Source organism: Atractosteus spatula, chromosome 4, assembly GCF_055471065.1.
Source record: "Atractosteus spatula isolate fAtrSpa1 chromosome 4, fAtrSpa1.hap1, whole genome shotgun sequence".
In the NCBI taxonomy this organism is placed as follows: domain Eukaryota; kingdom Metazoa; phylum Chordata; class Actinopteri; order Semionotiformes; family Lepisosteidae; genus Atractosteus; species Atractosteus spatula.
This window is the reverse complement of record NC_142709.1, coordinates 57,286,533-57,301,308: the sequence shown is the minus strand read 5'-3', so window position 1 is coordinate 57,301,308 and position 14,776 is coordinate 57,286,533. Positions and strand designations below refer to the sequence as shown.

Sequence of the window (14,776 nt, the reverse complement as noted above, 5' to 3'; positions counted from 1 at the left end):
CAACACGGCTGTGAGAGGGTATCTCTCTGCAGTTCTGTGCACAACTGTGGGATTGGCCATCAGGCACGTACTTGAGCTGCATCACCCACCACACCAGAGCCGCCCAGGCCAATTCTGCAGCAGGCTTGCAGATGGCAAAGCTGAGGCTAATGTGTGGAGTGATGATGTAGTGGGAGCAACAGCATCATTTTTAATTTAAAACAAAAATTTAAGGTCTCATACAACCAACGTTAACGTGGTCAAGATATTAAATATGCATTATTTTAACCTATTAGTTTCGTTGGAGTACTTTAACGAATTAACAGTTCAGAGGGAATGCTTTCTTGGACTTACAGAAGAGCAGTGGTTGAGCTGTTTCTAAGATCAAAACTAAATACCCAATTTAATTTCATCTACAGCAACTACTATTTCTATGGGTGACCAAATTATCTTTACATGAATGGTCATGCTGAGGATTGTAACTTTTATTTTCTCCCTCGTATAAACCTCACCTATTATCATCGCATCACTGCAGCTTTCACGGGTGATCACAAGCAGAAGAAAAACAAACGTTTAATCTTAAGATGACAGAATCATGACCAGCACAGAGTCTGAGCAGAACGGAGAAACACACCTTGCGCAGCTGCTCCACTAGCTCAGCCTCCTCCCCCTGCGCAGCACTGCTGGGAGGGCTCACGCTGCCTGACTCTGGCCTGGCGGCCGCTGACGCTGCCACTAGGAGCAAGAGAGAGAGAGACGCTCAGACTTGGAGCCTCCGAGAGACCCTACACAACACACAAATTCAATTCCTGCTCTACACAGACATCCAGGTCCCGCTGTCACCCACACAGTGGGGCTGAGACAGAGACAACATTTAAAAACCAACAAAGGTCATGGTCTTCCAAAAAAAAAAGGCCAGGAGCTAGGAAAACCAGTACCACGTTATCCTGGGTAACACCACCTTAGAGCACTTCAAGAGTTACAACTTGACCTGATGATGATGTAATCTTTAGTGTTATCCTGCCTACTGCGCAATACAGAAATGAGGTTTGAGGTGCATTCAGTCAGCAGGACTACACACAAAGGGACAAGCGCTCAGCACAAACGCTGTTCACAGAAGTCTACCAAATCACTGTAAGCAAAAAGTGAAGCAAAAAAAATACTTAAGGCACGCAGAGCTGAATTAGGCCATCACCCACATACAAGTAACCCAAATTACTCCTGTTTAAAACGAAGAACTCAGTCTCAAGAGTCCTCTCAGATAGCAGGCCCTGAACCCCACTGCAGCCTGTCACAGCCTGAGGGACACAGTGAGACCCTCTACACACACAAATCCCAGGGGTTAAACATGTCACGTCTGAGAGACACAGTGAGAAACTCCACACAGAGACACCCCTGGGGTTCAAAGTGTCATAGTCTGAAGGACAGAGTGGGGACTCTGCACAGAGACACCTCTGTGGTTCATACTCAATGTTAAGGGTTACTGCTGGTAACACATTTTTATTTTACATTACTACAGAATATTGTTGATTCTTCAGTCATTGCTATTATATCCTTACTTTGTATTTGCCTATTTGCTCTGGCATGTAATTTTGTATTTTATTGTTATAATGAACAAATCTCTTTAACACTTTTATGTATGTTATGCTTGTAAGGCATTTCTGAATCTGAGAATTTAAAAACTCAGAAGAGACTGAGAAAAGCACACAGACACAGTTAGAATGGACTTACTTTCCCTCTTACATACAAGTTTATATTGCTATGTACTGGTTTATAAAAAAGTCATTTGCATTTAAAATGAAGTCTCCACCGTCATATGTTTATCAGGAGTTCTGATCTTTGTGGGGATATCTGCTGCAATTTTATCTCCACATTGACAGATACACTGTATATACACACAATGAGGCTACATGCACTGGCTATTCAGACAAACAGTTTGAATAACTATGCTCAACTCCATTTTGCAGTGCTGATGTTCCATGTAGGCAGATTGTTCTCATGGTGTGAATTTTTTGTCCCGTGTACAAATCTAACAATAACCACTTTGTTGCTCTACTCCTATGTTTGGCGACTTTGAAACAAATGCAGCCCTGGCACCAACCTTTGTTTAAGTTCACCAGCATAAAGTTCATTTACAGCTCATCAAATGGGAATACAAAGGATGGCACCTGGTTGGACTACATCGCAAGTTCTGGTACTGGAGGCAAATGCAGGGTTACACATAATACCTCCCATACAAAAGCTTGCATGCAGAGGTCAGAGGTCATGACCTCCAGACCTACCTCTCCTACTCTCCTCTCTCTTGCTGAGGCGGAACAGGAAACTGTCAGGTCGGAGGGCGGGACCTCGGAAAGGGGGCGGGGCAGCAGAGCCAGGGTAGGAAGGTGATTGGAGGGCTGCAGGAAGACAGGAAGCAGATGCACAGGAAAGGGGCAGGGTAACAGCAGGGTGATCGACACAAGAAGGCTAGGGAGAAAATGCTAGAGCAGCTGGGCAGCGCAGCTGGGGAACAAATTAAAACATACAGGCTCACAAACACACACAATCCCCCTACAGGCCCATCATTGAATCTGCAGACAGTGCTTTATCCCATATAGAACATGCTGAAACATCTTACTCTTAATCAGCGCTGCGACCATTACATAAACCAAAACTAAAGAACAGATTAGAGTAAATCTTTAAAAAAAACAACAAAGATTGTGAATAAATCCAAAAAGGAAAATTATAAAGTACATAGTAATAGACGTGTGTGCAGCAGAGGGTCCTGGCTCAGAGATGTGGTGTCTGTGTCCACACAATCCTCTTCCTCTCTGGGGCTGCAGTGTCTGGCACTCTTACCTGAGGGTGGAAGAGACGAGCTGGGAGACAGGGGAGAGCGGTCTTCACTCTACAGGGAGAGGTAGAGAACAGCAGACAGTTATTCAACCAGGATTGAATGACAGTGTAAGTGTTTCAAAACCCAAGCAGATGAGAAAGAGATAGAGAGACAATAACAAAAAATGAATGTCTGAATAAAGATCAGTTTCAAAAAAGCACAAAGTCTGTAAAGACTGTGTACAAAGTGTAAAAATGTCTGCATGGTGTCCAATGAATGTGTAATGTGTTGTATGTATAGTGTTGTGTCATTGATTTATTTTGGTATGCTGTGTGTGAAAAAATGTGCTTTGTGTATGGTGTGCAGTGTGGTTTTGCTGTGTCGTGTGTGTCTGTGATGCGGTGTGCGTACACTGACTGCAGTATGTTCGTCCTGTAACAAGTATGCCATGATTGACACTAGGTGCAATACCTGCAACGAACAGGAGAGGGCAGCCTGCGGAAGCTTAGCAGCAGAAACATCAGGAGGAGAATGCGGAGTACAGCCATCATGGGATGTCCCAGAGAGAGACTGAAGAACAGAAGGTAGCAAAGATCAAAGTGAGAAACAAAAACAAAATGACAGAATCTGAATGGGAAGAAAAGAGTAGAAGATAAGAACAAAAGAAAAAGGAGAGAGAAGAAAAAGGGCCAGCCACAACCAAAGAGTAGGCAGGTACAGAACAAGGGTGTCACAGTAACAGCAAGAAATAACACTGTATGAGCACAGTGCGGGCAACCATGGCACAGTATATTACTTTTTACACAAGCAGTGTGTATTGTGTACAAACACAGGCAGAAGTATACATGTGTCACAGTGTACAGACGCAAGCAATGTGTATGTCACTGGCACAGGCAGAAGTGCATGCGTGTCACTATACAGACACAGGCAGTAAGTGTGAGCACATCTGCACATCTATGTACAGATGCAAGCAGTGTGTGTCACTGAGTATAGGCACAGGCAGTGTGAATGGAACTGTACAGATGCAGGCAGTGTGTGTAACTGTACAGACACAGGCAGTGTGAGCACATCACTATGTACAGACACAAAAAGTGTGTGTCACTGAGTACAGACAGTGGCAGTATGAGTGTAAATGTACAGATGCAGAGAGTGTGTGTAACTATGTACAGACAGGCAGTAAGTGTGAGCACTTCACTGTGTACAGATGCAGGCAGTGTGTGTGCCACTGTGTAAAGTTGCTGGCAGTGTATGTGTTACTGTACAGACACAAGCAGTAGTGTGCTCATGTCACTGTGTACAGTCACAGGAAGTGTGTAACTGTGTAGAGACGAGGGCAGTAAGTGTGAGCACATCACTGTCTAGAGATGCAGCCAGTGTGTGTGTCACTACATACAGATGCAGGCAGTGAGTAACTCAAGTCACCTGCTTGTGGGTGCCCGGTCTCCTCTTTATGGTGTTGGTGTTATTGTCTATCTCAAACACCATGAGGGGCTGATAGCCGTTCTGCGCAGAGTCAAGGTCAGAGGAACAACAGACAGAAACAGAAGAACAGAGAGGCTCTGAAAGGCAGTACAGACCGAAAAGCAGATGTACAGAGCAGAGAGGACAGGGCAGCTGTCATTCAAGTCAGTCAGGCGATGGGTGAAGGCCCAGCACAGAGCCAGCACAGCTGTGGGGAGCTGCGCTGCAGAGACACTGACGATATAACAGGACATTTATATTTTTCCCCCGAGTCATGCAAGCTGCATTCTCTTAGATCAGGACATCTGTAACAGAGAGAGATGGGTTTGTCTGGTCGGGCTAGAAACATAGCTGTGGCAAGACAAATTGGAGCGCTGTCAATCATAAAAAATATGTTGATTTCTTTTGTGTTGAACAGATGTGTGATAACAGATACTTCCACAATTCTGCACGCACTCCACACCTCAAGCAGAGCAGTTTGTGAACCAAGCACACAAGCACCTGTGAGTCAGATTGGGTTAGCCCTCAGAGACACATGCTTATGTTTCACAGTGGGCTAACTGTCCACTCCAGAGAACTTGAATCAGATGACTAATTTGCCCACAACAGAAATGGGAACCTCTCAGTGCCTGACCCCACTAACACACTGGGCAGTGGGGTTTAGGCTGGTACAAGCCACTGCCCTGGGCTTTTAAAATCCAGATATGCCATCCTGGGGCAATAAGTACACACAACACGAAGAAGAGGGAGGGAAAAATGGAGGGTGACAGAGGGAGATGTTGAAAGAATGAAAGGGGAAGGGCTGTGGCTTTGTGGTGCTCAGGTTTCAAGACAAAAGAGAGGGTAGAGTTGCTGCATGCAGAGTCAGGGCTGGACATGCAACGAGAGCCCCAGTCTCCAGGATAGTCACGTGGGCAGAGGGATAAGCAACCAGCCAATCAGACACAGGGGCTACAGCTGCAGCCCCCTTCTCTGCGCACAAGCTGGACAGTCAATGAGAGCTCCTCGGCACTACACTGGAGACAAGAGTGACTGTTGGCCAGACAGAGAGACCAACATACAGATACAAAGACTCTCTGATCAATTTATTGATTGTTCCATCGATATGCATGCAAATTTTAATCACTATGTTGGTGGCAGAGGCAACTACAAGCTAAAGACTGAGAGAGATGGATTGGCATCACTCTGTGGAGGCATGCTCTTACCATGAAGAGGGCGGAGTCGTCCGTGTGTGTGGAGCGCCTGGAGGGGAATGAGCTCTGGGGGGGGAGGGGAGACAGGGAGTGAGGTCATATAGAGGGAGGGACAGTCAGGTGGGCAGAAGAGGTAATGCAGGGGAGCCTGGGACACGTACAGTCATATTCACAAAATAAGTCCTGCTACTACAGGATCTCTTTTTCCCTTCACCAGTGTGAAACGCCTCTGCCCCACAGTAGGAACCCCCCACCCATCAGATGGATGCACTAAGAGCTCTGCAAGCGCAGGAAGAGTAGCACGTCTCTCACCGACCTCACTGCATGCCTGCAGGCGCCCACCAAGAAGCTGCACTATTTATTGGAAAACTGAGAGAGCCCAGCATGAGTAATTCCAACCCAACAGAAATGTTACCACTTTCTCACAGCTGTGTTACCACCTTAGAGCCCAACTCAGTGTTACTCCCGGTCAGCACTGGGCAGGGAGACCTCAAAGGAAAACCCAGCTGCTGCTGTAATTAGTGGACCTTCTGGAGAAAGTCTAAACCATTATGCATACCATGGGTCGACAGTACAGGTGTTGTCAGAGATACTGTCCTTTGGCTGACACATTAAACCATGGCTCTGACTACTTGGCTATTAAAGATCCCATGGCACTGTTCATAAAAGTAGGGGTGTTAATCACCATGCCCTGGCCAAATTCCACTCTGAGCTTATAAAATCTGGCCTCCCAAAAAGTTCTGAGGTCCCCAGGAGTGAATTCCCTCCCTCAGGCACTCTTGGAAAGAAGCATTTAAAAAAAGAAGTATGAAAAAGGGAAATGGTATGAGAGTGCGGGAGATGGAAAGAGTGAATATGAATACGAGACAGCAAGACAGCAGTCTAGAGCAACTCACCTCGCTATCTGTGGGACTCTGCTTTGAGGGACTCTGAACTGCTTTGTGCTGAAGAGTAGAAAAACAAAACCATTATGTCACAGTGGAGTGCGACCAGCGCCCTGTAATGTGTCAGAGGGGATAGGGCCCCCTTTAAATCACTGGCATAAGCTGGGGGCCAGTTTAAACCAGTGTTGCATAGACCCGATGTGTAACTTGTAATTATTTGTAATCTTCAGATATTTGAGAAAATGGTATTTGATCAATATCTGCTTCTAATCAAGTGACCTGCTTGTTTCACACTGTGACCCCTCCCTTCTGCTTTAGCTCGTACAAAATGTTTCTCAGCACTAGTTTAGACTCTTCTCCACGGGTGTCTTGTGTTTTAGTGCTAGTGGTATAGCACATCTGTGTTTCTTGGTGTCAGTGCGTCTCTGACCTTGACATAGCTGAGCATGGCGTCTCTCTGCAGGTGCCGTGTTCGTTGCCTCTCCTCCTCGTACTGCAGCGCAGCAATCTGGGCCTCCCGTCGCACCCTCTCCACCCCTCCTGACATCCGCTGAGACGGAGGGACAGGGGAGAGCAAAGAAATGGGCATGGAATTCACCGACCCATGGGAACCCAATTATTGTCACACATGTACACACACCAAGAATTTTGCAGTACCTGGCTCTGAGCAGTAGAGGGCGATGTACTCCCACTGTCCACTAGGCTTCTGGGAAAGACCGAAAAAGGATGAGAGAAGTTAGGCAAGAGCCCACAGCTCTGAGCTTTATGAGACGTGCTCTTTGTGTTCAGTACTGGCACAGTGAGTGCACAGTATACTGTCTGCACAGGTGTAGGGTGTTCTCTGTGTGTATAGTATCAGTGTAGTGTCTGGTGTGCTCTATACATACAATATTAATACAGCATGGAGTGCGTCTTTCCCTGCTGTGCAGTATGGGAGGAGCTCTTAGAACAGTGTTAGTACAGTTGAACGGTATGGTTTCTGCACCTGCTGTGGAGTATAGGGTGTCTCCGGGGGTCATCTGTCCGCACTGGGTCTCTGGTTGGACTGGACTTTACTGGAGAGCCCTGGAACCACATAAGAGGGTCAGCTCAATGTTTCACTACCCCATCCTGTTCTTACACACTCCATCTCACTTAAACGCCACAGACCTCTTAAGGTTTTTTTTAGCGCTAGCCACTCACAACTAAACAAAAGTTAAGGTTGTAATTTCAAATCTTTATGGTCCAATAAAAAATACGAGCTTCAAGTTCTCTTCTCTGTAATAATGTAACCAGCTGCATTCTTTCAGCCAGGGTGGCTAGGATTAACACTATGGTTCTGGTGAAGGTGCAGGAGTTCTACTGCTTACAGCAGCTGTTGCCTTGTGTATATATGATAACTGTGCATGCCATTAGCTCAGAATGTATGGAACTCAGCTGCTTAGAAAGTCAATTAAGATGCACTCTTCCAATGAGTCAGAAGATATTGCACTACAGTTCCCAAGACAATCTGATATGAGATGTTTAAGATGCACTTTCTGCACAGATACTTATTCTCACAGCCTATACAGTCAAAACAAAATCCTCCCACAATATAACTATGGTTCTCTGGAATTTTCTTAAATATTTCTATTGGCCTTTTGATGTAGGTTACATTTGTAAGCTACTGATTATTTTTACTAACCAAGATGAAAGATTTGTTTGTAGGGCTTCATCGCCTCTCACTCACTCCCAGTCATCCTCAAACTTTCTCTCCACTAACACCTCTCACCTACACACCTCGCCACCTTACTTAGCTTACTACATACTAATTTATTTGGATGACCTTTATATCCCAGATGATTTACGCTTGCACCTCTTAATACAGCTTGGTATATTAGTGGAACAGTTCAGGTTTCAGTAATTCCTTGCTCTCACCTGGGATTTGAACCCACCACCTTCCGGTTACAACTCAGGAATCCTAACCCTATACCCCTTTCAGTGCAAAGCAGGCTTTCTCCCCTGCAGTGCCTCCTGTACTGCCTTTTTCTGCACCACACTCACTGTATCATTCCTTTCATGTGCTTGTTCTCCTAGCTTTCAAGTTCACAAACATCCGCTTAACGCTCCTTTCTTTCCATCTCTCCCGCTACCTTCTCCAAACCCCTCCCTTGTTTTTCCCATTCTCCTCCCCCCTACCCCCTCCCTCTTCCACCTGCGGCTCCCTCTCTTACTTCATCTCACACACATCCTCTCATGTCTCCACTCCCCCTTCTCTCTACCTCTCTGGTAATCCTCCTCTCTATGTAAGCCATGAACTGTGAGCTGAGGCTGGCTGGCTCCGCCCCTCTGTGCCGAGACTCCTCCTCCTCGTCCTCCCCTGCGCAGCTGTCAATGAAGTCTATCTGTTCCAGCTCCGCCTCCACTGGGACACATGGACAAACCAACACAGTGAGACATTCTGACACAAAGACTGAGAGACAGACGCAGAGAACCGACGGTAAGACATAGACATGTGAAACTGATTATAAAATGAGACAAGCAGATATACATGGGGTGGAAAGATGCAGTAAGACAAAACACAATGAAATCAGCTGATGAACAGATAAATGATGAGACAGTTACACTGAAGCACAGACAATGGTATAGTTGGACACTGAGACGGTCAATCACAGAGACAGAAGGGTAACCAGCCCAAACACATACAGATAATTAGAGATAGAGGTGCAGAGAGTTAGGTGCAAATTCCCCCAATCACTTTTTCTCACCTGTACCATTGGATACCAGTGCCCCAGTCCTACTCTCCTCCCTTTCCCTCTCTCTCCGCTGTCTCTGCTCTTTTGTGATCTCCGCCACTCGCAAGGGAAGGTCTGTCAGCTCATCTGTGGGCTGGGGAGACGAGGAGAGGGAAACGGAGGAAAGGTGGAAAGAGTGAATGAGATGACTAAGAAAGGAAAAGCAGAGTGAAGACAGGGCAGATCTCATATAGGAGTTAAGAGAAAGAAAGAGGAAACCTGACACCTCACCAGTGGGACACACAAACAGTGCTGTGAAAAAGTATACCCCATGAAAAGGTGTGTGTTTTTCAACATATTTGCATGTATGGATATTTGATATTCATTTCAACAATATTGATAGATAAAGGTGATCTAATTTAACAAATAACATTCTTTGCAATCATTTATTCAACAAAAAAGTCAGACATGCAATTGTGCATGTACTGCCCCATTTCAAGTGCCCCCACAGCATTTCTATGTGGTTAAGATCTGGGCTTTGACTTGACCATTCCATAACCCTCCATTTCGTCTTTTTGAGCCATTCTTCTGTGGATTTGCTTGAGTGTTTTGGGTCATTGTCTTGCTGCAAGGTCCACTTATGGTTCAGCTTCAGCTTTTTGACATATGGACTTGCCTGTAAATCCCTCAATGTTATCCTGGGGTTCTTAGAGACTTCCTGCAGCATCTTTCGGTCAGCTCTTGGGCTGAATTTGGTGGGGCGACCTGGCCTGAATATATTGCCATTGAAATTGTCTCCATTTGTAGATGATCTTTTGGACAGTGGAGTGATTGACTACAAATTGCTTGGAAATGGCTTTAAAACCCTTCCCAGACTCACAGGCATCAACAATCTTTCTTGTGGGGGCCTTAGAAAGCTCTTTTGATCTTGACATGATGTAGCCACACACCTCAATTGCTAAGACCAAACCAGACCACAGGTTTCGGATGTTTATATAAGGCAGTGCCCTCCAAGTTACTCTCTAATGATTTTCTATTCATTTGCACCTGTTTTGGTGCACCTGATCCTAATTTTAGGCATCTGATGCAATGATACAGGTAGGGGTGTACTAACTTTTTCAGCACAAGGAAATTTAATTTCTGTTTATTTAAATAGTACAAATGAGTGCAAAATGTGATTTTTCAATGCTATTTTTAATACTAAGTCACCTTTATCTATCAGTATTGTTGAAATGACGATCAAATATCCTTTTGTCTAAAAATGTAAAAAAAAGACAAACCTTTTCATTGGGTGTACTTACCTTTTCACACCACTGTACATAAACATAACACAAACTGGAATTCTACAAGGACCTAAAATGAACATACATGCTGGCTGAGCATCTGACCAAGATGAGAGACGACAAGGAGAACAAGACCCAGACAAAGTACAAGCTAAGTAACTACAGCCTGGACACAGAAACCAAGTGGCACAAGCAGATCTGTGTGTGCAGAGAAGGGCAGGCTGTACTCTGCCAGCAGAGGAAAGCAGAGAGAGAGCTGCACTTTCTGCTACACAGCAAGAAATATCATGGGATTAGACAATGTTTTCTCAAAATAACCACCCATCCCAGAATTTCCAGACATGCCACAATCAGAAGATTTTCCACTCCTATCGGGGGAGGAAGGAGGAAACTCAATACAGCTGGCAGTCCAGCATGTGATCTCCTGTCACCACCAGAGGAACAGACAGTGAGCCTTTTAATAATTATTATTATTACGGGGGACAAGGTAATGGGAGAGGAAAAGGGGAGGGAGTTACACACAGAAGACAAAAACAGGCCAGTAAAGGCAGATAGTAAATGAGGACAGTGTGAGGGATATGACCAACTGCTTTAAGCATTCGAACTGTTAATAAGTGTAGTTCAGAACATCATTTTTACTCCTCAGTTTGTGTTTGCATTATGGAGTGTACTCTCAGCCTGCAGCTGTCTTACAGGATGTATCCTCAGACAGTGTATGTGCTTGTGGTCCTCTCACCTCGTTCCCTGACCACCGCTTGTCCCCACTGTCCACACTGTTGAACCCGGAGTCCAATGCTCCATATAGCCGGCCAGGATAGAGATCCTCCATGCTGAACGAGAGAGGGGGGCATAAATGTAAACTACACTCGTTATCAGGAGGTTCCTACAACTGTGAACATTCACTATGTCATGCAATGCAAATATAAAGCAACGTTTGTCAGAACAGCATTTAAAGTGGTACACTAGTGTGCTGAACAACATGTGTATTGTTATAATTGATTTGTGATAGGATGGTGTTTAAACTGGGGAAAAATGTTTTTTAGATTTTAATTTGATTTTAAAATTAAATGTTGTTATACTGGTTTTATACTAATATTTGAACCCTGTTTGTGCAGTATATGTGCATTTTCAGTACATAAATCAGCAGTTATTACATTATTCTCACACACATATACTCGTTTAAGGACATGGGACCAGCATTGAACAACTTAAGTAAAAATCACCCTTATTGTTTACTGTGATACTCTCAAAACAGGAAAAAAAAACAGACCAAGCAGTTCCAGGCAGGTAAATAATGATGGTCAGCCCTGCAATCTGATTAGCAGCAGAATCAGCTTGTCTTAAACTTAAGACACACTAAATTGTACAATTCTGTGTTCCCTTAAGCTAAAGCATTTTGTTTAAAGAATGCTGCACTTCCAAGTATTGTAAGTCCTCCATCAATTAAAAGAAACAAATTAAAGGGTAACCCAGTGGCATTTATGTCAAGAATTACGATAAGGCAGTTTTTGTCTTCATGGGAATGCCTTCGGGTTCCTGTACTGCTGGCCTGCCTTGTGCCAGACTGACTCAATCTGGCTTTACTCTGTAGTTTTGAGAATCAGGCCTTTGTTCGGCCCTGAGTGTAAACTCTATGAAATCATGCACATGCTCCTCTGGAGACACTGCCTGTCTGTGAGGCAGCATGCTGATGCCCTCCCCGCAGAAGTGCAGCTGCACTGTGCTGACTGCAGACTTTCAGTTCATTGCTTAACACTTTCTGTGGACCCAAGATATTTTAAGCTGGGCCTGTGTGACCTAGAGAACCTGGCACTTTTAAATATTTGCATCAAACACCTGAAGATAATGTCCCCTCAGCTCTTGGAGCTGTTAGGTGTTGCACAGGGCAGCTGAACACACTGAAACTAACAACGTAGTGAAGAAAAGACCCAGGTATTTTTATAAATTTGAGACTACCTTTATTTTAGTTTTTACTCCCAACCATTTTGGAATGGCCTGGCTCTGGACTCCTGACCTGAGAAAGGTGCTGTACCCTTCGGTAGGGTGCTTTGCCCAAATTGTTCCAGCTACTTTGGAGAAAAGCAGCAGATAACTCGGCAAAATATTCATCATGTGACTTGGCATTACAGCTGTTCCTCCCGCTGCGCTCGGGCGAGATTCAGACATGCGGGTGTGCCAATATGCCCACCTGTCAGAGTCATTCCTGCCATGACACACTGCAGGCTCCCCGGAGCCTGACAGGAAAAGTCCGTTCTTAGTGGAGGAAAGGCACATCTTTTATTGATCTTCCTGCGGTCATCGCAAGCTTGCAGGAGCTTGGAGAGTCCCAGGAGACCTGGCCCAAACAACTGTTTTGGCTTATTGGGCACTGCTGCCTGGGGAAAGGCTGTCACAGACTGCTAGTGACACGGCCCAGGCTGGAACCAGAGCTGTCAGGACCGAGTAATACCGTCAATATAAGTCAACACCGTGGTGGGGTGGAAAGGATCCATATTCAATACCAGTGGTGATTTAAACAACCAGGCCTAGTTAAGTATTCCCCTTACGTAGACACTGGGCTGGACTGAATGTAACTAGACTCAGGTGGGTGTGACCAGACTGCTATAAGGTTCCCACTTGTCCACACCTTCCCAAATGTCTCTCCATCTATCTGGATTCTCCTTTCTTGTTTCTCTCTCTCCTCAGGACCCTTCCTCTTACAACTGTTTTTGTTATTTTCTCTATCCACCTCTCCATGTTTCCTGCCCCATCCCTGCCCAGCCGTCTCTGTCTGTTTCTGTTCCTGTCTCTCACTCTCTCCGACATCCTGTGAATTTCCAGCAGGGAGACCCTGTTATTACCCCCTCCCCCAGCCCAGCTGTCTCTCAGAGTGGCACAGCTGTTTCCTGGGCTGCCTCTCTCTCCCGCGCCCTCTGTTCCTTATCCTCGCTCTTTCATTCTTATCCTGTCTCCCTCCCTCTCATACCTTCCCTCCTGCACTCCTTCCCTCTCTCATTGTCTCTCTCTTCCTCATTATTAAGCTGTGGGCAGAGGGGTGGGTGTGAAGTGAGCATTTAAAATTAGTATATACAGAGTGAATGCAATAAGTCAATTCAGTATGCACTTACAGTGCTCTTCACGGGTGCTATGCAGTAGTATCAATGGAAAGTTAATTAAAAAAACCTTAGCCAATTGATCCTAACCCACCCAACTTGAAGTGTTTTTCATTTTGACATTAACAGTTAATGAACTAAGATACCAGAACTGTATACAAATGCCTGTGTGTGCAGTATTATTAAAGCATGTGTCTGTGTTTGTACATCATTAGTATTTGTGTGTACAGTGTGAAAGAGTCTAGTGTGTGTGAAGGTACCTGTAGCCTGCGTCTGCTTTGTTAAAATCTGTTTGTACAGCGTTAGCCTGTGCGAATATTTTATCCAGACAAAAAAAAGTGCTTCAAAAGTTGCACTGCTTTGCAGTTCAGTGTGTTAGCATGCTGTGTGAAAAGTACATTAAGAATGTATGTGTCCAGCATTAGAGAGCTTGTCATGTGTGTACAGCATGTCAGAGCCTGCCTGTGAAGTGTGTCAGTGTTTACAGCATCAGTCCTTTAGTCTGTTAGTGTATACAGTGTTATAACATGTCTGTGCACACTGTAAAACGTAAGAAGACAAAAAAAAACACTTCAGCAGAGGATTCTCTTCAGTTATGTTTGATCTTCACAGCTGAAACATTGATTTTGTTTTTGCAGAACCTTTATGCAGAATGTGCAAGGTGTATGTAGTAGTGTGTATACTGGGAGAAAAGTGTGTGATGTACAGTATGTATAGTGATGTAGCAGTAAACAGTGTGTAAATCTGAGTAATAGTCTGTGTGTGACTGATCATGTACTGCCACCAATATGATACCGCAGGGACAACCCCATAATTAAATTTTTTTATAACCCCGCTGTACCTTAGTGTAAGTTACCAAGTGTCAACATCATGTGTTTTGGGCCTACTTTCACTCCAGTGGTGTTTTTGAGTGCAGTTAAGTAGTAAATAAAAACAGAATGGGAGACAAAGGGAAGTCCCTACTGAAGCAGGAATACAGTGTACAGTGTGAGCAGCAAAGTTACCAGGAGCCGAAGCCTAGAGGCCGGCGGTCATAGTCGGGCAGGTCGGCCACATTCTTACACGCCTCCATGTTCAGGTACTTGAATATATGGATCTTCCCCTTGATGCAGATCTGGAAGACAGGCAACAATGCTACAGTGCACAGAATTTCAACCACTCAGTGGATAAAGGGGTTTGTCTGCGCAGTCAGTGTGTGTGTTACCTGTGCGGGGGGGCTCTGCAAGGGGTTGTTGTCTAGGACAATGCTCTGAAGGTGCCGTAGATTGCGGTAACACACTGGGATCGTTGTCACTTTGTTACAGGAGAAGTCTAGCCGAACCAGGGGAAGTTCAGCCAGCTCTGCACATACAACATAAGGTACATTACATTCAATG

The 14,776-nt window shown here is 45.0% G+C and overlaps 1 protein-coding gene across 11 annotated transcripts in view; it reads right to left on the bottom strand.

Moving 5' to 3' along the window:
- Positions 1–14,776, bottom strand: part of lrch3 (leucine-rich repeats and calponin homology (CH) domain containing 3) — a 36,275-nt gene that overhangs the window by 7,355 nt on the left and 14,144 nt on the right. For 2 of the 11 annotated variants that reach the window (XM_088913207.1, XM_088913215.1), the window contains exons 5-19: positions 14,605–14,741; positions 14,405–14,514; positions 11,045–11,138; positions 9,059–9,179; positions 8,573–8,715; positions 7,318–7,397; positions 6,990–7,038; positions 6,763–6,882; positions 6,345–6,392; positions 5,461–5,514; positions 4,217–4,297; positions 3,266–3,364; positions 2,818–2,866; positions 2,262–2,375; positions 614–714 (exon numbers count right to left, since the gene is read on the bottom strand). In XM_088913207.1, the coding sequence (XP_088769333.1) occupies positions 614–714; positions 2,262–2,375; positions 2,818–2,866; positions 3,266–3,364; positions 4,217–4,297; positions 5,461–5,514; positions 6,345–6,392; positions 6,763–6,882; positions 6,990–7,038; positions 7,318–7,397; positions 8,573–8,715; positions 9,059–9,179; positions 11,045–11,138; positions 14,405–14,514; positions 14,605–14,741 (1,400 nt within the window). Of the gene's footprint in view, positions 1–613; positions 715–2,261; positions 2,376–2,712; positions 2,867–3,265; positions 3,365–4,216; positions 4,298–5,460; positions 5,515–6,344; positions 6,393–6,762; positions 6,883–6,989; positions 7,039–7,317; positions 7,398–8,572; positions 8,716–9,058; positions 9,180–11,044; positions 11,139–14,404; positions 14,515–14,604; positions 14,742–14,776 lie in introns of all 11 variants that reach the window. The other 9 variants (XM_088913205.1, XM_088913209.1, XM_088913206.1 and 6 more) reach the window with 9 other exon arrangements.